Here is a 25,277-nt window from a genome sequence, read left to right as displayed (position 1 = left end):
AAAATCAACATCATTCTATCACCTAATCGTGCATAGAAATCATCAGAAGTTGTTAAAATTAAAATTATATAGAAATCTAAATAGTAGTGCTAGGTTATTTTGTAAATAATATAGAAATGGGTATTAAAGGATTATCGCAACTCATCTTGGATGAAGCTAAAGATTCGGTAAAAGAGGATCAATTGAAAAATTATTTTGGTAGAAAAGTTGCTATTGATGCTTCTATGGCCATGTATCAATTCTTGATTGCTTTGAAAAATACTGGTATGGATTTGACAGACAAAGATGGAGAAGTTACAAATCACTTGCAAGGTTTACTTGCCAGAACCACCAAAATGTTGGAATACGGAATTAAACCATGTTATGTTTTTGATGGTAAACCACCACAATTGAAATCAGGAGAATTGGAAAAGAGAAAAGAAAGACAAAAAGAAGCTATGGAACAATTTGCACTTGCTCAAGAAGAAGGAGATGAAGAAAAGATGGTCATGTGGAATAAGAGAACAACTAGAATGACTAAGGAACAAAGTAATGACGGAAAGAAATTGCTCAGATTGATGGGTGTTCCAGTTGTTGAAGCACCAGGTGAAGCTGAAGCTCAATGTGCTGAACTTTGTAAAGGTGGTCTTGTATATGCCACTGCAACTGAAGATATGGATGCTTTGACTTATGCCACTCCTGTCTTGGCAAGACATTTAACTTTCTCTGAAGCAAGAAAACAACCAATTCAAGAATTTACCTTTAAACAAGTGATAGAAGGATTAGGTGTGACAGTTGATCAATTTATTGATATTTGTATTTTATGTGGATGTGATTATACTGACTCAATTAAGGGTATTGGACCAAAGAAAGCTCTTGCCATGATTAAGAAATATGGAAATATTGAAAATTTATTGAAGAATATTGAAGGAAAACATTACCAAGCTCCAAGTGAATTCCCATACGAAGAAGTTAGAAACATTTTCAAGAATCCTGATGTTACTCCAAGTAGTGAACTTGTAGACACAATGAAATGGACTGAACCAGATGAAGAAGGATTAATAGAATTTTTAGTGAAAGAAAAACAATTTGATGAAGAAAGAGTGAGAGGTTATATTAAGAGAATCAAATCATCAAGAGGTAAACCAACTCAAACCCGTCTTGATGGTTTCTTTACTCCAGTTGCTTCATCCTCAACCACAAAAAAGAAAGCACCTGCAAAGAAAGATGATAAAAAAAGTGCAACTGATAAAAAGAGAAAAGCTGCTGATGCATCCACTAGCTCAAAGAAAAAGAAATAAACTATCTTAATTTATTAAAAATGATGCACCGCCCTGATTCATAACTAACAACAATCCAATCCATCTCGTGTTTTAACGCAATGGGTTTTACTCCCTATCATGAGTGTATTTAGTTAATTTGGAATCAGATGGTGATTGATCATCATGTTCAAGATAGTGTTTCCTTCTGTTTGGTTCACTTTCTTCATCTGAATTTTGAGAGATAGTAAAATACTTTGCAAAATCTAAGGTTAAATTAGAACTGCTTGATCTTAAAAATCTTTGTAAGGCTATTGGATCCTGATAGCAAGGTTCTTGGTCGTCGTCAGATTGACAGACTATTGAAATATCTGTAAGACGATTTTTCTCCTGTAATGCTAAAACGTTTGGCATTTCAATTATTTCTTTCTGATAGATTAAAGTTTTATCTTTCCAAATTTCTCTAAATTTTCTTCTTGCAAAACTCTTCTGTGATTCTCCATGACAAAAACGAGCTGGAACAACTTTAAGTCCCATTCCACTCTGATGGTCATCTTCCCACAAACCAAAATATACAATTCCATCATCTCTTTTGTATGTACCGAATCCATGCATTTTGTCATCTTTCCAATGACCAATATATTTTCCTCCAGAAGGCCATTCATAGACACCAACACCATTCTAAACAATTTTAGAATACAAAATTTTCAAAAATACTTACTTGTTTGCCATCTCTGAACATGCCTAAATAATGATTACCATCTCCCCAAGAATATTCACCTTTTCCTTCCATTTTATCATTCACCCAATATCCTTTATAAAATCCTCCTCCAGCAAAATACATTGTTCCTTTACCATGACGCTCGTTTTTAACATTAACCTCACCTTCATATCGTCCTGCAGCATTTGTAACAGTAACGAATCTTAGTGAGCTATTTGTATTGTTAGGATCATTATTTGCAGGGGTTAAGGATGTTGAACTCGATGTTGTATTATTGCTTGGTTGCATGACAGTTGACATTGGAACTGTACTTGTTATGAATGAAGGTGTTTGATCATTATTGTACATGTTTTGGTTGACTTGTTGAACATTTGTCAAAGGTTGTATGGAGGATGAAGATGCTGTGGAGGAAGATTGATTATTGGAAGAAGGTGATGCGAAAGGATTTGTTGGAGGATTGGATAAAGGAGATGAAGATATAGCCATCATATCCTGTCTATTATTGAATGTAATCATTGGTTGTTGCTGTTGTTGATTGTTGTTGTATGGTACATTTGAACTAGTTTGTAAAAAGATAGATGAGTTACTCGTCGTCGTTGTTGAACCAAATATCATGCTATTTGAGGTTGGAAATGATGTGGTTGTTGTCATTCTCATTATTGGTGTGTGTGTTGATGTTGGTTGATGTTGTGTTGTATGGAGTTCACTTTGGCGGGAGAGTAAACTAAATCCTTCAGAATTGTTTGAAGTTGTATGATGGGTTGCAGACACGATTGGTGAGGGTTGTGCCGTTATAGATGGGGAGTGCATTTTTTTTTAATCTGATTTAAATTGAGAATGTCTCTGCTTTGTTATTAACGTGCTCATAGATTCAGCAGATATTATTAATACTACTACTCTGGATTAAACAGTAGAATTTGTCTGACTATACAAAGGTAAATTTGCGTCGAAATGAAAAATAGATTTGATTGAATAATGGTGGTGGGTGGCTAAATTATTGTCACAATTTCGTTTAATACAACTACACTTTCTAATTATTAAAGAGTTATTGTAATTGTTGAATGTTAAATTATTCTTTATTTGATATGGGTCATTAAAATCTTCAGTGTTGTATGACAGATTCTTTGAGGTGAATTTGTGTGAAATTTGAGCGCCAAAAATACAACATTGTTCAGAGGGCTCTGACTAAGAAATTGAACTTTAATAGTCTCTTTATTAAAATTAGAAGAATTAATTAGTTCTTCCAAAAGCCCCAAATGAGCCAAATGAACCAAACGAATTACCATTATTATTATTATTATTTGATCCAAAGGATGGTTGAGTATTTCCTTGTAAGAATGAAGGTGTTCCTTGACTACCCAAAGTACTGAATGGGCTAGAACCACTTGCAAGTGATCCAAATCCAGAAGAGTTTGATGTAGCTGCAAATCCACTTGATCCAAATCCACCACTGGTTGAAACTGGTTGTGCATTATTGGTTGAATTACTTGCAAAACCTCCTGATCCAAAGCCTCCACTGCCAAATCCACCACTACCAAAGCCACCACTTGTTGCTGGTTGAGTATTTGATTTAGTTGCAAATCCAGATGATCCAAATGATGTTCCAAATGTTTTTGTTGTATCAGTATTGAGTGTGTTTGAACCAAAACCACTTGTCAATACAGAATTTTGATTATTATTAGTATTTCCAAAACTACTAGTACCAAAGCCACCATTTGGTTGAGTTGTTGATGTTCCAATACCAGAATTTCTACCAGAATCAAAGCTAAATGATCCCTGAGCTCCAAATGAAGAATTACCTTGGAATGAGAATGGTAATGAGGAATTAGAGGATGGATTCGAGAATGGAGAATCTCCTACAGAGCTATTCACAGGCTCAAAGAAAGAGCCTCCACTATTATTGCCTGTACCAAAAGTAGTAATAGTATTACTTGATGGGAAAGCAGATGAAATATTTGATGATGACCCAGTATTATTATTCAAGAATGAAGTGAATCCAGATGGAGTTGCATTATTATTATTTGGTGCTCCCAAAGAAAGAGATCCCATTCCACTAGCTCCAATAATAACATCATCATTATCCTCCATACCATTTTCATCCTTTGGTGTTGAGATTGGTTGTGAGGTTGGAATAGAGTTAAATCCCATAGTGTTAGTAGTAGGGGTAGTGGTTGGAGTGTTTGATACAGTATTTGATGAGGTGAAGGATGTGGTCTCGGCAGGTTTTGTGACAGCTGGTAATGTGTTGAATGGGTTAGTTCCAAAAGCATTAGATTTTGTTTCAATAGGTTTTGTTTCTTCGGCCTTTGGTGTTGTCACTTCTGCAGGTTTGGATTCTGGAAGTTTTGTGTTAGCAAAACTGAATCCACTGTTACCTGAAGTAGTGGCAAAAGAAAAACCACTTGTGGTTGGAGTTGTGGTTGCAGGCTTTGTTTCTTCTTTCTTTTCTACCAAGACTGGTGTTTCCTTCTTTGGCTCTTCTTTCTTGGTTTCTTGTTTTGGTTCTTCCTTATTTGTTTCTTCTTTGTTTGCTTCTACTTGAATATTCTTAGCTTCAGTGGAAGAGGTAGATGAGGTTGAAGGGAAATTAAATGAAAGTTTGTCATTTGATGGAATAGTATTAGCAAAACCTGTGAGTAAAACTTTTGAATCAGTAACAGGTGGTGGTGACTCAAAGAAACTGCTCCTTTCTGAGCTTACTGGTGAAGTTGCAATCTTTTTGGATGGGAAAATATCAGAAATATTTGATTCTTCCTTCTTACCAAAGTCGAAAGCTACAGGTTTAGGTTCTTCTTTTGGTTTTTCTGATACTTCAGATTTCTTGGATTCTTCCTTTTGTTCAGTTTTACCTAGTGTTGATTCTGTTTTTCCAAAAGAGAAGCCAGTTGTTGGGATTGATTCCTTTTTGGTATCTGTTCCAAAATTAAATCCTGTTGTAGTTGCTGTCTTGGTTTCTTCTTTGGTTTCTTTCTTTTCTATTAAGGTTGGAGTTTCCTTCTTTGGCTCTTCTGTCTTATTTTCAACTTTAGGTTCCTCTTTCTTAATTCCTAACGGGAAAGGTGCGGTGTTAAATGAATTAGACAAAGGTTTTGTTTCAACCTTAGAACTTGTGGACTCACTGTCTAAGGAATTTTCTTTCTTTGTATCCAATTTTGGCTCTGTTTTAGCTGTTTCAGACTTTGGTTCTTCTTTCTGTGAATCAATTTTAGTTGATCCAAAATTAAAACCAGAAGATCCACCAGCCATTGGTATTGGATTTACTTCCTTTTTGGTATCTGCTCCAAAACTAAATCCAGCAGATGGATTAACACTCACTAATGGTGTCGTTTCTGTTTTAGTTGCAATTGGCATTACTGTTGGAGTTGTGATAGCATGTTTTGGTTCTTCCTTTGAAGTAAATGTAAATCCAGTAGTTGTAGCTGGTTTAGGAAGAGCTGTTGTGGATTCCTCCTTCTTTCCAAAATCGAATCCAGGAGTGGTCCCAAAAGCAATTGGTGGTATGTTTACAGTAGAAGGCTTAGTGGTTGCATCGACTTTAGGTCCAAAATTGAAACCAGAATTTAAAGTTGGAGTCGATACTGAATTTGGCAATGAAGAAGTGGCTTCTTTCTTTGGCTCCATGACAGAGGCTAAATTAAATTGAGTGTTTGGAGCAGTTGTCTTACTAGAAAGTGATGCATTGAAAGGAGTATTTGTAGTAGCTGGTACTGTCTTTGTTTCTCCAAAGTTGAAGCCTCCATTTGTTTGTTTTGGTGGAACAAATGTATTTGGGAACGATGTAGTGGCTGCTGCAAAATTTTGTTGTTTGTTTGAATTGAAATTGATTGGAGAATTTGTCACTGTTTCTTCTTCCTCTTCTTCCTCTTCTTCTTCTTCTTCATCTTCTTCATCTAAGAGATCAAGTGATGAATTTTCAGATTGAATAAAAGATTGATTGAGTGGGTTCTTGGATTCATCATCCTCATAAGAAATATCCGAAATTTCATCAATATTTTCATAATCTTGGAAAATAGTTGTATCATCTTCATGAATAAGACTTATTTTCTTCTTCAAAATTGAAGAATTATTAACTATTGGTTTGATCCTGGTCATTTCAATATTTTTCAATGCACTACCATTTTGGTTTGATTCATGGTTAGCCTTTTTCATTGCTAAATTTTGAATAAATAAATCTGTAGCTGAGGTATGTTCCTTAGAGTGCAATGCTTGAGAAATACTCAAGACATACTTTCTGTATTCAACAGCTCTGTTTCTTTGCAAACTTAAAGTATTTTGTAAGCAAATCAATGTTGGAGTTTTCTGTGGAATCAAGTTTAATTTACGCTTAACTTGATTTTCCAACCCTTCAATATTAGTTATTATGTTATTAAACTTGTGAGAAATAATATCTTTGAAATATTGAGCAGTCTCATCCAATCCTGTTTCTTTCACTGACTCTTTTCTATTTTGTTGGATTTTCATACCTAATAACTCTACAATTGAGCATTCTCTATTTAGGTATTCGTTCAGTCTCTCTACTCTTTGTTTTAATGACTCGTCACTCTTAATTAATTCATCATTCAATTTATCAATATTTGATCTAATTGTTGAAATATCTTGTTTGATAAATTTCAAATCATTTTCCTGGTTATTATTGATGTTCTCTATAACATTCTTCAACAAGCTAAATTTAACTCTGGCATCTTGAACTTTCTTGGCTGTATCCTTGGATAATTGTTGAATTTTTTCGTCGGACTTAGACTTTGAAGACTTTGACTGAATAACAGCTAAATCATTTTTAAAACTCGAAATGGAAGATGATGGCTTTGAAGGATTCTGGGAAGGTTTGGTTTTAGGAATGAGTGGTATTTGGTTAATTGGCTCATGTTTTAGTGGTTTACCAATGATTGGCTTGATATCATTTTTGAAAACACCACTTTCAGCATTAACTGATGTTAAATTGGAAGAAAAATTATTAAGTGATTGGATCATATTCTTGTCAACAATTCCTGTTGTAACATTCGGTGTTATCTTTTCCATAACATTACTCCTAGGTTGAGCCAAAGGTTGTTTTTGGATATTAGGTTCAGGTAATGTTGGTTGTGTGGTTGGAGGAATAATTGGCTTTGGTTGAGCTGCAACTGTTGGAAATGTAATGTTTGGTTGAGTTGGTTTGGTTACAGCATTAAAATTGAAAGTATTGGATGTATTGGTATTTCCAAAACTAAATCCTCCTAAATTACTAGTATTATTGGTAACTGGATTAAATTGTATCTTTGGTTGTTCGAATGATGGTTGCTTTGTAACTTCTGGAGACTTCTTCACCTCTGGAATGATTGTTTCTACAGGTTTTTCCTCCTTTACAGGAGATATAACCTCTGTAATATTTTTTTGTTCAGGAACAGGTGAATCTTTTGGCTTTTCTTCAATAGTTGGAGTTATTTCCACTTTTTCTACAATTGGTTCTTTTTTCTCTTCGGCTAGTTCCTCAATCTTTAAATTAGTTAAGCTTTGTGATGCGTGTACTACTGGATATTTCTTCAATTCATCACAATTAGTTAATGCATAAGTAACAATAAACCCACTGGACAGATATATATGAATGAGAGGTGAGGCTTCATGCTTTGCTGCATCAGTCTTACTTTTGATATTGTCTATTTGGTAGTCATAACCAAAATCGGCAACTAGTCCCAAAGAGAAAGTTGGATTATCCTCATAAAGTGGGAAAGTATCAATAGACCACTTGTTATTAAGTGCTAATAAGTTAAACTTGTCATCGATTTGTTGGAAGACAACAAGTCTACTATCAGTACTGGTGGAGCACAACAGCATCTTCCAATGATCCAAATAAACTGTATGATATCTGCATGTATTATCAATTGTTACTGGTTTTTGATAATCTGGGAAAAATTCCATGCAAGATCCGCCGTTTACTACTAATTCCACATCACTAGATGGTTGACCTTTAAAGCATTCATGATTCAATTGTAAAATTACAATTTTAAAATCCACTGCATCATTATAAGGTACAAAAGTAGAAAATGTACAATAAAAGTTGTCAAACCAATTTAAACAATGAACTCTCTGAATATCGTCAATTTTACACTTAAATAAAACTAAATCCTTATCAAAGTTCACAAGAATTAGATCACTTGTGTTTGTACCAACAAGTAAATAGCTGTTCAATATTTTGTTGTTTGAACAAATTGTTGAACAATCAGTTACACATTCTAACTTTTTAACTACTATATCCTGTTCATAGTTTAAGTAATGGATATTATTTGTACTTAATAAAACAAATATCTTATTGTCAAGCTTGCAATCAAATTCCACAATTTCCGAATCGAATTTATGTCTCAATTGTTTAAATTTTAAATCCTTTGTAAAATTAAAGATAATAATTTCATCTTTTACGGAAAATACTAAGTTCATTCCATTCTCTGAAAATTTTATAAAATTAGGTGTAGAGTCTAATTTGTATTCATAAATAGTTTTTGGTAAACTCTCAAGTCTCTTTTGTATGTATTCGTGAATATCAAAAGTTGATGATATTTTAATGCAATCTTCACTATTAATAAAAGCAATAAGACCAAGAGTATTTGAAATTGTATAAAGTTGGTGATTCATAATATGGTCACTATTTAAGTATTCATTATTACAATCAGAGTAGGAAATATATCTATCTTCAATTAAATTAGTAAATCCTATCGATTCACGATCTACTCTTTCGATTTCATCCAACGTTATTGTTTGTCCTAACATTTTTTATGAAAACAAATAAATGTGATGATGAGAGCTTTCAAAATTTTTTTGCAAATTAATTTAATTTTTTAAAATTATTTATATGTTAGAGATGGTTGGAACATGTTCTCTATCACACCAGCTAACTTTCTAATAATTCTGTTACTTGGAATTCCTTTTGTTCGCTTTGAGGAGAATAGCATTGCAATTGTTGACAAGCTGTATGACAATTTTCTTCAAAAGCAATATTTTGTTTCACAATATTGATAAATCTTGCTGTAAACAAATCATTGAAGAGAAGTACAAATCTTTATGCAACATAAAGACATCCTTGATAACAAACATTAAACAAGTTTAGTCATTTTCCCATTGAAATAAATTGATTGTAGCTGATTCGGAAAGATATTATTGTAAAGCTAAACATTCCGAGCTCGGAAAACAATAGTCGGAAAAACTTCAAGTCGGTCCAATTCAAATATTTGTTTCAACTGGTTCTTATTGGGTAGCTAACGGGAAGTTTTCAAAGCAAATCACTTTTAAGCTGTAACGGATTTAATCCATTACTCTATCAATTTGTGTGAGACGGCAAGCAAAATTACCAATCTTTGCGGTGTACAAGTTGATTGGGTTGTGCTTTTAATTGAAGAAAACACAGCGAGCAAGCGAGGCTTTAAAAAGGAGCTTGTTCAATATTGTCGTGAAAAAAAATATAAACACTACTAACACCATAACATATACAAAATGTTCAGAGGAAACAAATTACTGCGAAACATCAAGAAATCCCAAATGATGGGTCTTACTCAACAACAACAAAGAAACAAGATCATTGGTATTGACTTGGGTACTACTAACAGTTGTGTTGCTGTTATGGAATCTAACAAGTCTGCTCGTGTTATTGAAAACGATATTGGTGCTAGAACCACTCCATCAGTTGTTGCTTTCGATAAAGATGGTAACTTGCTTGTAGGTGCTTTGGCTAAGAGACAAGCTGTTACAAACCCAAAGAATACACTCACTGCTATTAAGAGATTGATTGGTCGTCGTTTCGATGATCCAATGACTAAACGTGATATGGAAATTGTCCCATACGATATTATTCGTGGACCAAATGGAGATGCTTGGGTTAGAGCTGGTGGAAAGGATTTGTCACCATCCCAAGTTGGTGCTTTTATTTTGCAAAAGATGAAGGAAACTGCTGAACAATATTTAGGTGAAAAGATTACTCAAGCCATCATTACTGTTCCAGCTTACTTTAACGATTCTCAAAGACAAGCTACCAAGGATGCTGGTCAAATTTCCGGACTTACTGTTGAAAGAATTATCAACGAACCAACTGCTGCTGCTCTTGCTTATGGTTTGGATTCATCAAAGCACGGTATCATTGCTGTCTACGATTTGGGTGGTGGTACTTTCGACGTTTCTATTCTTGAAATTCAAGATGGTGTCTTTGAAGTTAAGGCTACCAATGGTGATACTTTCTTGGGTGGTGAAGATTTCGATCACAAGATTGTTGAATGGATTATTGCTGATTTCAAGGCAAAGGAAGGTGTTGATTTGTCAAAGGATCCAATGTCTCTCCAACGTGTCAGAGAAGCTGCTGAAAAGGCTAAGATTGAATTGTCATCTGCTCAATCATCTGAAATTAACTTGCCTTTCATCTGTGCTGATGCTTCCGGACCAAAGAACTTGCTCATGGATTTGACTAGATCTAAATTCGAACAAATGTGTGCTGATTTGATTAATCGTACTATTGAACCATGTAAGAAGTGTTTGAAGGATGCTGGTATTACTTTGAAGGATATCAATGAAGTCGTTCTTGTCGGTGGTATGACTCGTATGCCTCGTGTTCAAACTTTGGTTTCTGAATTCTTCGGAAGAAAGCCATCAAAGAATGTTAACCCTGATGAAGTTGTTGCTCTTGGTGCTGCTATTCAAGGTGGTGTTTTGAGAGGTGATGTTGATGGTATTGTCTTGCTCGATGTTACTCCATTGTCTTTGGGTATTGAAACTTTGGGTGGTGTTTTCAGTAGAATGATTAATCGTAATACTACTATTCCAACCAAGAAGTCTCAAATCTTCTCCACTGCTGCTGATAACCAAACTCAAGTTGGTATTAAGATCTTCCAAGGTGAAAGAGAAATTGCTGCTTATAACAAATTGTTAGGTCAATTCGATTTGGTTGGTGTTCCACCAGCTCCAAGAGGTGTTCCACAAATTGAAGTTACTTTCGATATTGATGCTAACGGTATTTTGAACGTCAGTGCTGTTGATAAGGCTTCAGGAAAGGAACAACAAATTACTATTCAATCATCTGGTGGTTTGACTGATGCTGACATCAAGAGAATGCAAGATGAAGCTGAAAAGTTCGCTGAAGAAGATGCTAAGAGAAAGAGTTTGATTGATGCTAAGAATGAAGCTGATACTACTGTTCACTTGGCTGAACAACACATCAAGGATTTGGGTTCAAAGCTCGCTGCTGATTTGAAGACTAAGGCTGAAAATGAAGTTAGAGCTGTTCGTGAAGCTATGCAAGCTGATAACTTGGATCAACTCAAGACTTCTTTGGATGCTTTGAAGCAAACTCAAGCTAAGTTGGCTGAACAACACTACAAGGAACAAGCCAATTCTAGACAAACTCAACAACAACCAAACACTCAATCACCAAACGATGCTGAATTCAAGGAAAAGTAAAAAATGTAAAAAATAAATAAAAAAAAATATTTCTAAAACTGATATTTCCGTAATTACTGATCACTCAATAAAAAATCCAACATGACAATAAGAATCTAATTGGAGGATTTTTGATTATTGCATCATCAAATAATTATTTTTAAAATTAAAAAAAATGGCAAACGAAAAAGCACCACCTCCAAATTATAGTGTACTGATTGATACATTACCTAGTTGGTCTATCGTTTTAACATTCATCTTCTTCTTCTTGTCAGTGTTCGGAAGTGTTGGTATTTTATTCTTTGCTCCAACAGTTAAACAACATATTGAACACAAAGTAATAACAACTGCCGATGATTATTCTAAAATTTTAAAAGGCCAAGATCAATTTACTATTCAAACATCAAGATTAGTTAAATCAAATCAAGAAGTGACAATTTCATTACTTTTTAGAGAAAACGAAAATTTTGTGAGTGGATTGAACAAGAAGGATCTCAAGTTAAATATTTTATCTATTGAAGGTAGTAATGATGATACTACTTTCCATCCTATTGTTTCTGAAAAATTTACAATTCAAAGAGCATTACAATGTGGTACAAGTGCTGATTATAATGGAAAAAGTTATTTCTGTGCTCCAGTGATTGTCTATCGTGAAAGATATATTTCATATCCAACATATAGAATCAAAGTTCAAATTGAAAATTTGGATGTTTCTTCATTATTAAGAAGTGATACATTATTCTATAGATTGGAAACTATAAGGTCTGATTTTACTACATTTGAATCTGTTATGAGATATTTATATGCAGCTATTAGTATTATCATTTTCATTTTCTATTCTTTCATTCTTCTTAAATATCAAACATTCAGATATGCCAAGACTGAACAAAAATGGATTTTATTTTTATTAATTTCATTAATTTTATTCAATAATCCTTTATTTATTGGTGAATGGTTAGCAAATGATTGGATTTTACCATTTTTAAATATTATCTTCCAATCTACATTTATTAGTTTCTTTTTATTATTTTTGATGGTAATTACAGCATCAGCAAACACCCATCCAAAGCTTCGTACTGTAAACTTTTATATTTGGAAGTCAATCTTTACATTATTATTCTGGTGTTGTTTGACTGTTAGTTTATTATTTGAAAGATATGAAACATTTAGTGATAGATTAATGTATAGTTACTTGATTGATGCCCCATTATTTGGTATTATTAGAATTGGTGTAATTGGTTTGGGTGGATTAATGTTGCTTTACATCTTTTATCAAATTTTCAAGACTTTGGGTGGTAATGATTTTATTCAATTAGCTGAGAATTTGAACAATACTCAACCATTGAATCAAGAATTGAAGGACAAATTGGCTATGAATATTATCTCTTATTCTAACACTAACCAATCCTCCGTTAGATTCAAATATTTCTTTATTTTAACATTCTTAGTTTTAGTTGTTTTGGGTGCTAACATGTTCTCATTCTTAATTTTGAACACTAGTGATAATGCAGTTCAATATTTAGGTGTTTTCCCATTATTGAATTTTTACTGTATAATGTTGGCTATTTACTTCTTACCATCACTTAAAGTTGATATGAAGGATACCTCTCAATCCTACATTACCAATCAAATGTTTTCCACCAATACCACAAAGGCTCCTGCCGTTAATGAAACTGCCTCAAATTCTGAAAATTCTGGAATTGTTATTGACTTGGGTGATGATGAAGATGATGATGGAGAAGATTTAATTATTAGAGAAGAATAAACATGTATACTATTTCAATAATGAAATCAATAATACTCGATCTCAATAGTTTGTAATAGAAGATTCTTTTATAGTACTATCCTCTATTTGGTTCCAATATCCTGTTGTAAACATTTGTTCTAGAATTGAATTAATACTCGCGCTCTCAATTTAATACATCAATTATCCAGTAAAAGGTTCATGAATTTTCCACAGGTTGTACAATCTCAATATTTTCTCTCCTTGATTTTGCACTGCGAGAAATGTATACTCCTCAACTCCATTTCCTCCTCCACTTGAGACTATTAATGAGAAAATCACACTTGTCACTACACATTATTCCTCCTCTTTTCTTCCTACATTCAATACCCTGTTGTTATGAAATTCTTGATTTTAATGCCTTTCAAAGGCAGCACAATATTAGGATTGCGCCATTTCTCTCTCTGCCTGTGCTGTTGGTACGCGTGTAAAGTTTGTGCTTTCTTGCGCATTTGTACAAACTTCGTGCGGACCGTTTGAGCGATGGCTCTATGCTATTTTATCATTAAAAAAAAGATACAAAACGCCTTTAAATCTTCTCTCAACTCACAAGTGTTTCTTCTTGAAGTTGAATCATCGAATAGTGCTCATCATCAAACTACGTGTTGTTTTTTCAGTTGGAATTATCACATTTTAACTTTATTCATCACCAAACTATAGTATTATTATTATCATTGTAGCCTTTATTTGACTTTAAAGGCTTGCTCTAGATTAACAATTAACAACATATAACAAGTTGGAAAATGCCTTGCCTTGGACAGTGCTTTTGTTCACTTTCATCCATCTTTAACAAACAAGATGGTAAGAGTAGAATTCAATATAGAAAATTATACGGCTCACCTGGTACTACTCCTAGTGGTTCTGGTTGCTGTAATTCAAATCCTAGTAGTATAATATCTTCAAATTATCCACAAGCATTACCATTCGGAAGAGAGATTTTGAATGTTGATATTACTTGTGGCGGTGCTAATTTGAATGATAATGAAATAATTGAAATTAGAAGAGCTTTGGTTGAACACCATTTACTGCTTTTCAGATGTCAGAAACCACTTTCACCAAAAGAACAGACACAATTTTGTGAAAAACTTTTTGGAGAAACTTGTAGATATCCATATCCTGTGAATCAGTATGAGAAAATTTGGAATGATGAGCTGGACACTATTATTCCTGGACATCCTGATATTTGGAAAGTAGTTTCATCATCATATTCTCTTGCAAATCAAAGAGTGTTATCGAAATGTGCATTAATGTCAGCTTGCCCTGTTTCTCCTCAACCTTCTAATATTTCTCCTCAACCTCCAAATAGTAACACTCAAATGCAACAATATTCACCATATCAAATACCACAACAACTCCCACAACAACTTCCACAACAAAATATGTACAATTCTCCTCAAAAGTTTAACTCGCCTCCTTCTTACCAAAATCAAAACTATGGTTCTTCATTCCAATCCTCATTCACTTCTAATTATCAAAGTTACTCACCATCTTCCCAAAGCGTTCAACCTTACCAAAATCAAATGCCAAATCAAAATCAAATGCAATATCAAACACCATACTCTCCAATGAAATCAGATTCTGCCTTTTCTCCAATGCCAATGTCTCCTTCTTCCTTTGTTAATAACCCACCAAATGTGACAACTTATAACATTGACAAACCAACATTTGCTGCAGGCAATTTCTTTTATTGGAATTGTGATGGGTCATATCGTCATGAGGTTCATCCTACTCCTATTACAGTTTGGAATGCAGCTTTCTGTAATAAGGAAGAGGAAATTTTGTTTACTGACCTACAACTGGCATATGAAAGAATGGAAGACAAGGTCAAGGAAAAGACTGGCAAAGTTTTCAGTATTGTCAAAGGACCAACAAGTACGGCTATTCAACCTTTGGTTAGAAAACACCCTGTAACAACCAAGAAAAGTTTGTATTTGCACACTGGCCTTCTTTCAGGGTTTTTGGTATCCTCAGATGAGTGTAATTCTGGTCAAACTTGTGAATTACCACCTTCAGATATTAACAATACTATTAATTTGCCTGAAACAAAGATTAAGACAATGGGTTGTTCATGTTGTAAACAATTCAATCAATGTCTTATTAATCATTTAGATAATGGTCCAATTTTCAGACATAAATGGAGGCAAGGAGATATCATAATTTGTGATAACATGTCAGTTGCCTTTAGAGGAGTTTATAAACCAAATCTTACACAAGGACAAGACGCAATACTCTACAAAACCTCTGTAGATACTCATGATGTTTTTTGGTTGAGAGACACATCTGATATCTATAAGCAACAAAACTAATAAACTATTGACAATTTAAATTATTTCAAACATTTTAAAAATCTAGATTCTTGAATAATTTATTGAGCTATTTAGTATTACATTTATCCTGTCAGATACAGCACTGGTTTAGAGGATGAAGGAAGAGTTACTGTATAATTAGGTTGATAATATCCTGGCCCAGGAGTTAATTTTGATGAGTTAATATCATTTAATGCCCTTCTGTCCTTACCAAACTTACCCGCCTGAGTCTTTTTCCATTCTGTCTGACTTTGGTGGAAAGGAACATCATTCTTTTTCTGTGATGAAAAACGTTTTGTTGATCCAAACTTTGAAACGCCTTTGGGTGAAAACGACGACCAAGCAACATCATATTGGTTATCAACCACCGACTTTTTGTCAGAATGTCTTTCAGATTTTGCAAATGAAAAAGCTGGTTCTTTCTTTTGTTTGTTCCCACTTGGCACATCATAAATTCCAGGTCCAGGTGTTGTTGATTTTGTCCTTTCTTGTTTTGGAGATTTTGGAAAGACAACAGTTACAGACTTTCTCATTGTTGCCGAATAATTCGGTGAGTAAGTCCCTGGAGATGGTGTTCTATTTTCTACATCCAAATCTCTTGGAGATAATGGGAATGAGAACCTAGGTGTGTTTTTGACTTTAGAGAGAGCATTATCATTAACATCATAAATTGGGCCTGGTGAGACAGACTTGGCAGAATCAGGTCGCTTACTCGACCCAAATCTTGGAGAAGGCATCCTCTTCAAAGGTTTTTCTGGATTATAGGTATGAGGACTAGGTGTTTCAAATTTGGTTTCCTTGAATCTTGAATTTCTGGACATTGAGATAGCAGTGGATGGTCTTAGGTATTTGCTTGATTTATCAACCTCATATGCTCCTGGTCCAGGTGTGAAAAGAGGAACATTTGTATTGATTATATGGCTTGGATGATCTCTAACTGGTTTAGGAGTTGTTGATCTTCTTCCTGGAGGACTTGAATGAGGCCGAGATCTTGAAGAATCTCTGGATTTTGGTGGTGAGTATACAATACTAGATGATTGTTTTCTTTCCTTTGGAGGGGACCTAGATTTCAAAGGAGAAGTTTTTTGGGTTGTTTGTTGTCTTGATGATTGTTGTTGATACGTTGATCTTGGTGACTTGAATGTGTCCTTAGTTTTTAAACGAGCTGATTGAGCTTGTGTTTTATCAAAAAGTGATGTAGAACTAGTATTTCTATTATATGTATACTTTTTTGTTACAATATCTACATTAGAAGCAATTGGTGGATATATTTCATTAGAGTTTGTGTAGGATCGTGAGGAACGAACAGGTGATTTCTGATTAAATTTGCTATTAATCGGATGATTTGTAATACTAGGTTGCTGCAGATCAAGCCTTGGAGGAACAACCTTAGGTTTGTTAGTATTATTATTAATATTATTAACGGTTTGTTGTTGTGCTTGTTGATTTGAAGAGCTTGTTGTTGTAGGTTGATTATTGTTGTTGTTCGTATTGTTGTTGGTGTTTTTAGTAGAGTGATGAGAGGATGAAGGTCGAGCATTTGAAACGCCTCTGGTGGCGTCCATAATCTCTACCTCAATTCTCATGACATCCTCAACGGCTTTTCGAGACATTTTTCGTAGTTTGAAAAAATAAAATAACGCTTAACGTTTGGATTTTTGGCGCCAGTCTTGTTCGTTTCAACCAAAAATCAAATATGTTGGCTAGATTTGTTTTTTCTGGAAATTATCTAATTGTTTTGACAACCGAACTTTAAGTTTGCTCATTTCGTTCTTTCTTAATAAAAGCAAATCTCAAGAAGTTTGTTGCTAAGATGAATTCTATCTCCTGTAACCTTTGGAAAGTAGGCCCGTTGTCCTTTTTGTTTCATATTTTAAGAAAGTGAATGGCTACGGCCATATCACGATGAATGCACCTCATCCCGTCCGATTTGAGAAGTTAAGCATCGTCGAGCCACATCAGTACTGAGGTTGGAGACAACTTGGGAACCTGTGGTGCTGTAGTCTTTTTTTATTTGGTAATACTATTCAATATTAAATCTACAAATGCACTTTATCATTATTGAAAGATTAGGTTTGAATTAATACTGCTCAATGGTTAGAATCATTATTTATCTTTTTCTCTGTTTATTTATATTTTATAAACTTTAGTATTATATTTTTGTTGTTGTCTGTACAATGAGAAATCTGAACGGTTGTTCATTAAGTGAGGTGGAATGATAGTTCTATTTGGCGTGAGAGGGGATCTTTCTTCTGAGGATTCTGAAGAATCCGTTGAAGAAACTGATGAATCCTTAACTGCAGAAGTTGTTGTCTCTATCTTAATAGAGACGCTCTTCTTGGTAGTATTTGGATTCAAGGCACTTCCTTTCATATTGGATTTGCCTGGTTTAGCAATTTGTTTGGAAGAAGCAACGGACGAAGTATTGGATTGAGTGTTTGAAGTGAAAAAAGGTGACAAATCAATACTACCACTCTCGCTACTATCAGTAAAACTAAAATCACCATCGAACATCATTGGCATTGAATCATCAGTCATTAAACTAGGAACTACTGATGGGTCATAGGTTCCATTATTATTATACATTAGACTTTCAGCAGCTACTGGTACAGCCATTTTGCTAGGAATTGGAATAGCCTCTGAGTGTCTGTTGAAATCATAGGAAGTTTGTCTTCTTTCTCTGGATTCAGGTTTTTGTCCAGGAGAAGTTTGTCTGGTAATTTGGGAGGATAAGCTACTCGTTCTTTGGGTTCTATTGATATTGTTAGTGAGGAGGGAACCAGATGTATTCATGACACCAGATGAATTTGGGAGGGATGGAGATGTTTGTTGTGGAGGAGTTTTGGGAGTGGTGTTATGTGGTGAGGACAGATTCAATGACATGAAATATCTAGATTTAATATCATGGTAAGATCCACGAGGCATATTTGTTCCTTGTGCAGGATTGTAGTGTCCCAGACTTTTGGACAGCAGGCTATCATCATCGTTTGTTGTTGTTGGTATTGTAGAAATGTCTTTTGCACGTGATACAGACGTTGGCGTCGTTGTTGAATTACTAGCAGTTGTTGATGAGACCATCAGTGGAGAAGTTGTAGTCATAGTCATCATGTTGTTGTTGTTGTTTAAATATTGAATAAATAGTTAGGGATGTGCAAAAAAGTCTAGACAGAAGATGGAGTCAACAATATACTGTTGTGTTTCTGCAAGAGGAGGTTGGTAGTCTTGAGGTTATAACCGAAAGTATACACTTGCTACTAGGTAGATCGTTATTACTAGTAGGTGGTGGACTAGGCTAGTCAAAATTTGAATTCACACAATAATTCAATGTGAAAAATCAGAGTGATGTTGATGATTAGAAGTATCTTCTGCACCTTCGAAAATGAATATTAAAGATTTTTCAAATTCGTAGGATATTTTGGTGTAGCAGAGAAGCAGTTGTGATGATATTTTTTTCAGTCAAAGATTTAAAAATAAACTCGTCGTCGATATTACCACAAGCCTTGGCGGATTTTTTAAATTTGATTGGCGGCAAACTTTGCAGTAAAGGAAAACTGTATCTTCTCACTGAACCAATGTTTACAAAACTGATTTGGTTTGCAAAAAGCCTTTTTAGTGTTGGGCCGAAATTAGTGATTGTCTTTTTATTCCTTATGTTTATTTTTCTTATTAATGGCTTAATGTAGTGAATAGAATTCAGTTTTATTTGTTATTCAATGAATTCAAAGAAGTCCTGCGTTTTATTCGAAACCACCACCTTCAAACAAATTTTGCAAGTGTGAAAAAATCATGAAAAATGCCCAAAGGTAATTGAATCTCACCTATGGAATTCACAATTTAGGTCACACCCTAGTGCATTCTCTGATTCTGGAAATTATGGATCATTTGCTTGGAAATTTCAACTCCCTTTTCAAGTTCAAAGTTAGCAGAGTAATGAAAAAGTATTGAAAGGTAAAAAATGGATATTACTGTAGGAAATACGTAGATAATTGTATTTACAATGATAATAATTCTTCATCACTACGGTTTTTCATCACCGCGCCTAAATATTATTATCTTTTGGAAATTAAAAAGAAATTAAAAATTATAAAAAAATTTAAGAAAAATCGAATGGAGAAATTTAATATTGGTGGTGGACAAATAATTTCTGGGCTTTTAAATAGTGGTGTTTATCATTATTTAGCAGATATTTGGAATGTCATGAGGGAAAATCCGTGGAGAACAACAATTGCAACCTCAGTGTTGTATTGGATGTTGAGAAGGAATTCACCAAAATGTGATATTTCATCTCGGGATAGAGTAATTGTAATTACTGGGGGCTCGGGTGGGATTGGTAGGTTTTTAAATATATTTCAAGTATTTATGATAATGATATTAATTAAATATTTAATTAATTAAGGATCTTTGGTTGCTAAAGAATTATTGGGTTCGAGATGGAATGCAAAGGTTATTGTAATTGATTATTCTCTCTCACAAATGCAACAAGTTTTCGAGCAAGAACTTTCGGATAATTGTGAAAAGTTGAAATTATTTGCATGTGATATAACGAATAATGAACAGGTTGAAAACACTGCAAAATTAATTCAAAATCAATTGTTGGAATGGAATATCACTCAAGTATTTGGTCTAATTAAGGAATTACTTCATCACCAAAAACAAAAAACACAGCAGGATTAGCTGAATTATCCGAAACTGAAATGTTGGATGTATTTGGAGTGAATATTTTAGGACCTATTAGAATGTTGAGATGTATTTACCCAATGATGATTTCAAACAACCAAGAGAACGATTCAAAATCTAATCAAGGAATTGTAATTAATGTTGCATCTGCTGCAAGTTACAGTGCTGTTAAATTTACTGGATTTTACAGTACCACCAAGTTTGCACTTTATGGATTTTCAGACGGTTTGAGAAGAGAATTCAAATCTATTCAAGGATTGAGAGTTACTTGTAAGTTTTCATTCAATTTTACAATGATTTATAAATTATTGAAATAGGTATTGAGCCAGGATTTGCAAAAACCCAAATTTTGAATATGAAACCATTCAGTGAAAGCTCACAATTTTACAAACCTTATATGGAACTCTATCAAGTGGCTAAAAAGATGATGGACAATGCTCAATCTCCTCAAAAAGTTTCTTCAGTAATTTGTGAGCAATTATTCTCATCTAATAATGAGAAACACATTCTGATAGATCATTGGTACATGAGATTGTTGAACAAGTTTTTATTCTATTCTGGAGTTGATTTGTAACAAATAGTAATAACATTTCTTGATTCTTCTTTACCTAAAAATTGTAATAATTTCAACAACACAATGATTAAGAGTGATCAAACTTTAACTTTTCTTTTAAGGATTCGAATAGAATGAAAATTAACTTTTTGTTGGCTTTACAAAAAAAAAATAACGTTAATGGACGACAATGACTTTACCTCTTGGTCAACAGAACGGGTGGGTAATTGGCTACTTCGGAATGGTTGCCCCAAGAGTGTAGTTGACAGTATGTTTTTCACAATTATTCATCCAAGTTAATAACTTCAATAAGTACTAATTGAACAAGAATGTACAGGCTTTACACTTCTCTATTCCGATGAACAGGCTCTTATTCAATTAGGTATTAAACCAATTCATGCTCATTCTATTTGTAATTTGATCAAGAATATAAAGAAATTTGAAAATACAACAACTACTACTAATACTTCAAATAATATTAATATTAATAATAATAATACTTTGAATAATAATATTAATAGTTTGAATAATAATATTAATAGTTTGAATAATAATAGCAAAAATGTAAAAGAAGAATTATTAAATAGATACTCAACAATTATAAACGAGTTAGGAAGTGGAGCATTCGGAATTGTTTATCAAGTGAAAAGAAAAAATCAAAGTATTGCAGCTGTCAAAGTAATATATCCATCTTTGGAATTTGACATGAATCAAGCATTACATGAGGCTATACAAACAGTTAAGGTATCACATGAGAATATTATTCGTGTGCATACTGCTTTCATTAGCAACAATCAATCTTTTTTATGTATTGAAATGGATTGTTTAGAATTTGGAAACTTATTCGATTATTTCATTAAAAATCCAAATAACATTCCATCTGAAAAAATGATATTACTAATTATAGAACAAATGGGAAATGCATTAAAACATATTCAAAAATTTAATATCATACACAAAGATATTAAACCTGCAAACATTTTAATCAAATCCATTAATACCAAACAAGATAATATTCAAGTTTGTTTGAGTGATTTTGGATTTGCAAAAACTAACACCAATAGTTCAACAGAAATTTCACAATTGAGTGGGACATTTAAATATTTAGCACCTGAAATTATTGATTATGAAATATTGGATATCAAACAACCATATTCTACTCAATCTGACATTTTTGCATTAGGTGTCACGTTATATTACTTAATGACACGTGATTTATCAACTCTATGTAATTCAATGTGTAAACATCCAAAGTTATTGAAGGATTATTTTGTAAAATATCAACGTATGAAATATTCTGATCATCTCATTGAGCTAATATTGAAAATGATGAGCTTGCAACCAAATGATCGTCCCTCTATTGAACAATTAATTCAACAAGCAAATCAGACCATTATCGAAAAGCCAATTGAATTACCTGTGTACCATTTATGTTTGGCAACATTCTATGGATCACCGGCACATACAAACATTACAAAATCGTTAAATATTTATAGGAATTCTCACTCACTGATTGGTGTTGATTTTAGGTTAGTTAGTTGCTTTGATCATAAGTTTATATGCTGGTTTTTAGCAGAACAAGAAAGATTTAAAATTATTTTTGAAACATACATGAGAAATGCAAAAGCAATGATATTATTGATTGATTGTTCGAAACCAGCATTACTAGATTCATGTTTGCAGGTAGCAAATAACTATTTCCCCTCTCATTTAAAGACTATATTTATTGCCTTTAGTGATGGACCTTCAATAGACTTGGATTCAATAAGGAATCAGTTGAAGATTGAAAATGCTCCTTCTACTACAACACTAATTGGAATCAATTGGTGTAGAAAACAATATCAACAGAATTATATCAGACAAGTGACTTTTGCATCTCTATTGGATGATAACCAAATGTTTGAAATTGCCACAACTACTTACAACCAACAAAAATCAGAAGAACCAGAACATTTAACCAGAATTGCTAAAGAATTTTCTGTAAAATCATTTTCTGTTTTAGAGTTATTGGACGTACTGGACAATGTTGATTATTCAAATTTATTGGAATATTTTGAAGATATTAATGTGAAAAATACTAATTCAGTATTATCAAATAATTTAAAATACTTGTATTTTATTGCTATTATTGAGGAAAATGGAAAAATAATTGATGCCTTGAAGTCAACTCCAAAATTAGAAACTATTAACATAGATGGCCAGAAAATATCCTTAACAAAAGACATGTACTATATTGATGGTCCTCTTCATAGAGCTTGTGTCCTTGAATATCTTCCAGCAATTCAATGGTATTCGAATAACTATCCACATTTTCACGAAGAACAAGGCATTGATTGTGGTTATCCTTTAGAGATTGCGATTGAGAATAGAAATACTATTATTTTTGAGTGGATATTCAATAATTGCAATTTATCAAGTAATGTGTTGAGCAGTGCATTGGTGACTGTGGCTGATATTAATGGCAGTGCCGAGTGGGCTCAAAATCTCATTAAAAAAGGGGCATCCATAGAATTCGTTCAAAAGTATGCAACGGAAAAGGGTAAACAACATTTAATTACATACATTAACAAAAACTGTAAAGACAACAAATCTTGGAATTTCTTTAAATTTTTCAACAATAAATGATAAGGTTTAAATTTACTAATCAAGTTGAACCATTAATAAGTAATTTGAGATTTATTGCTTGAAAGGATTTACTTCAGAGTTATCAACTTCCTTATACTTATTTCTTTTCATTTTCATTCTCAATGGTTGAACAATCTTATTTGAAAACCAGGTAGAGAATCGTCCAGTCAATCTCCTTGATAGGAAATTAATCTTACTGAACAGAGAACGAGGTTTCCAAGCCCACATACAATATACTGCCATATACCTGAAAACTACAATCCAAAAGAAGAGAGCATAAAAGTAGAATGAAATTGCTTCAATTTCATATCCATTCACCTTAAGAGCTGATGCAATGTCGTTATCTTCTCTTCTTGTAATAAGTTCTTCCATATAAATTAAACCTCTAATATATCTAAAATAGGTGATAACGTGACTGTAGGCAAGAACTGGAGAAAGCTTTTCAATTTCAGGAATGGTTGGATTATTTCCTCCAAAACTGTAAAATACTACAACTACTAAGGCAGCTGCCAATTGAGCTATTTGTGGATCAAAGAAGAATGACAATGTATAACCAATTGGAAAACCAGCCATAATTGTTAGAAATACAATGGCATAGAGAATGAAAAAGTTAGTATGTGGTAATGCAGATAACATGCCAAATGTAGTACTGAAAGAAATGACAGCAATCACAAAAATTGAAATCAAATCCTTCGATAAAAAGTACATCCAAGAATTGAGACCTACATGAGATTCTCTTTTGAAATTCTCAATTTCAAATCCAAAAACTCTCAAACCTCTCATTATAGATATCAATGCAATGGCCAAAACGAGGAAAGATGAGTATGGAGCAATCGTATCCGATTGAGGAAGCATGCAACCAGCTCTGATTTCTATTGGACATTTGCTATATTTTGAACTTGAAACACTTCCAATAAATTCAAGACCATTAAATAATACTCCAATAAGCAAACCAACAACAAAGGAAATGAGAATTTCAAATATCAAATTTCTCCAATCTCTGTAGAATTGTTTGACAGCTCTCACAAAACATGCATAGAAATGAATGTAAAATGGTGAAGTTTTCATATCTTTCCAATCTAATTCGAGCTTTCTCGAAATGGAATGAATGGCTGGATCAGTATTTTTGATAATGGAATTAACAATTTCAACAGAATCTGTTGAAAGAGTTCTCAAAATCTCATCAGCAGGATTGCTACGAATAATATGAGAAGGGATATGCTCTTTGAGTGATTGGATTACAGTTGGTACAGGACTGTGGAATAGTAATCTACCTTCCCTGAACAGCATTATATCATGAAATTGTTCCAATATTTCATATGAAGGTTGATGGATAACACAAATAATATTCGAGTTGTTTTCTTCTGCTATTTCTCTAAGGGTTTTACAAAGGGAGAGAGCAGATTCTGAATCGAGTCCAGAACTAGGTTCATCTAGAATATAAATTGGTGTGTCTGCAACCATTTCAATACCAATTGATGTTCTTCTTTTTTCACCTCCACTGATTACTGAAGTTTGTGAATTTTGAACTTTTGTAATTCCTAACTTTTGCATTACACCTTCGACCTTTTCAGAATTCTTCTTATTCTTTCTAATCTTACATGAAAACTCCAAAGTTTCCTTGACAGTTAAATGAGGAGACATAATGTCATCTTGTGTAACAAATCCAACTAAATTGTTAGTATTTCCAGAGAATGAATTTCCATTGATTAGGACTTTTCCTTTCTGAATACCATGGGAAGCTCTTCCACAAAGAACATTACAAAAAGTTGATTTTGAAGAACCAGATTGACCCATAACTGCTGTTAACTTGCCAGCTTTCAAAATTCCAGTTGTTGGATATAAAATTACCTTATCTGTGAATGAGACAAATGACAAATCTTGGAAAATAATGTCAGCTCCTCGTGCTAAAGTATTATCAATACTCCACTCTCCATTTTCAGGTAGAGGTTTTTTGAATGATAGTAAATTTCTCAAGAAATTG

The 25,277-nt window shown here is 33.4% G+C and overlaps 9 protein-coding genes across 9 annotated transcripts; 5 read left to right on the top strand and 4 right to left on the bottom strand.

Moving 5' to 3' along the window:
* Positions 1–116: 116 nt before the first annotated feature.
* On the top strand, positions 117–1,280 carry NAEGRDRAFT_44329 (uncharacterized protein; the record flags this gene model as incomplete). Its single annotated transcript, XM_002681151.1, has 1 exon — positions 117–1,280. The coding sequence occupies one exon, from the start codon at positions 117–119 to the stop codon at positions 1,278–1,280; it is 1,164 nt and encodes a 387-aa protein (XP_002681197.1).
* On the bottom strand, positions 1,269–2,769 carry NAEGRDRAFT_78482 (morn repeat-containing protein; the record flags this gene model as incomplete). Its single annotated transcript, XM_002681006.1, has 2 exons — positions 1,269–1,919; positions 1,960–2,769. 2 exons carry the CDS (start codon positions 2,767–2,769, stop codon positions 1,368–1,370), a joined length of 1,362 nt encoding a protein of 453 aa, XP_002681052.1. The 3' UTR covers positions 1,269–1,367.
* A 6,612-nt stretch (positions 2,770–9,381) lies between these two features.
* Positions 9,382–11,404, top strand: NAEGRDRAFT_82977 (HSP70 family protein; the record flags this gene model as incomplete). The annotated part of the gene is made up of 1 exon (XM_002681150.1): positions 9,382–11,404. One exon carries the CDS (start codon positions 9,421–9,423, stop codon positions 11,368–11,370), a length of 1,950 nt encoding a protein of 649 aa, XP_002681196.1. The 3' UTR covers positions 11,371–11,404.
* Positions 11,405–11,524: 120 nt separating this feature from the next.
* Positions 11,525–13,114, top strand: NAEGRDRAFT_63577 (uncharacterized protein; the record flags this gene model as incomplete). Its single annotated transcript, XM_002681149.1, has 1 exon — positions 11,525–13,114. One exon carries the CDS (start codon positions 11,525–11,527, stop codon positions 13,112–13,114), a length of 1,590 nt encoding a protein of 529 aa, XP_002681195.1.
* Positions 13,115–13,648: 534 nt separating this feature from the next.
* Positions 13,649–15,465, top strand: NAEGRDRAFT_78479 (taurine dioxygenase). Its single transcript, XM_002681148.1, has one exon. The coding sequence runs from the start codon at positions 13,876–13,878 to the stop codon at positions 15,436–15,438; it is 1,563 nt and encodes a 520-aa protein (XP_002681194.1). The 5' UTR covers positions 13,649–13,875; the 3' UTR covers positions 15,439–15,465.
* A 56-nt stretch (positions 15,466–15,521) lies between these two features.
* Positions 15,522–17,051, bottom strand: NAEGRDRAFT_63575 (uncharacterized protein; the record flags this gene model as incomplete). The annotated part of the gene is made up of 1 exon (XM_002681005.1): positions 15,522–17,051. One exon carries the CDS (start codon positions 17,049–17,051, stop codon positions 15,522–15,524), a length of 1,530 nt encoding a protein of 509 aa, XP_002681051.1.
* A 486-nt stretch (positions 17,052–17,537) lies between these two features.
* On the bottom strand, positions 17,538–18,885 carry NAEGRDRAFT_78478 (uncharacterized protein). The gene has a single exon (XM_002681004.1). The coding sequence runs from the start codon at positions 18,544–18,546 to the stop codon at positions 17,569–17,571; it is 978 nt and encodes a 325-aa protein (XP_002681050.1). The 5' UTR covers positions 18,547–18,885; the 3' UTR covers positions 17,538–17,568.
* Positions 18,886–19,548: 663 nt separating this feature from the next.
* On the top strand, positions 19,549–23,293 carry NAEGRDRAFT_78477 (protein kinase; the record flags this gene model as incomplete). The annotated part of the gene is made up of 6 exons (XM_002681147.1): positions 19,549–19,768; positions 19,835–20,059; positions 20,107–20,385; positions 20,433–20,658; positions 21,190–22,197; positions 22,405–23,293. Exons 1-6 carry the CDS (start codon positions 19,636–19,638, stop codon positions 23,291–23,293), a joined length of 2,760 nt encoding a protein of 919 aa, XP_002681193.1. The 5' UTR covers positions 19,549–19,635.
* A 1,251-nt stretch (positions 23,294–24,544) lies between these two features.
* NAEGRDRAFT_3448 (uncharacterized protein) lies at positions 24,545–25,153 on the bottom strand (the record flags this gene model as incomplete). Its single annotated transcript, XM_002681003.1, has 1 exon — positions 24,545–25,153. A coding segment is annotated over one exon (609 nt), but the record flags the coding sequence as incomplete, so codon positions are not given.
* Between the last annotated feature and the right edge of the window lie 124 nt (positions 25,154–25,277).

Source organism: Naegleria gruberi (assembly GCF_000004985.1).
Source record: "Naegleria gruberi genomic scaffold NAEGRscaffold_7, whole genome shotgun sequence".
Lineage (NCBI taxonomy): Eukaryota > Heterolobosea > Eutetramitea > Acrasida > Naegleriidae > Naegleria > Naegleria gruberi.
Note: the sequence above shows the minus strand (reverse complement) of the source record. Positions and strands in the feature narration are given on the sequence as shown.

Coding starts and splice junctions, on each gene's coding strand:
- NAEGRDRAFT_78479 (XM_002681148.1), top strand. CDS start 13,876: ATGCCTTGCCTTGGACAGTGCTTTTGTTCACTTTCATCCATCTTTAAC.
- NAEGRDRAFT_78478 (XM_002681004.1), bottom strand. CDS start 18,546: ATGATGACTATGACTACAACTTCTCCACTGATGGTCTCATCAACAACT.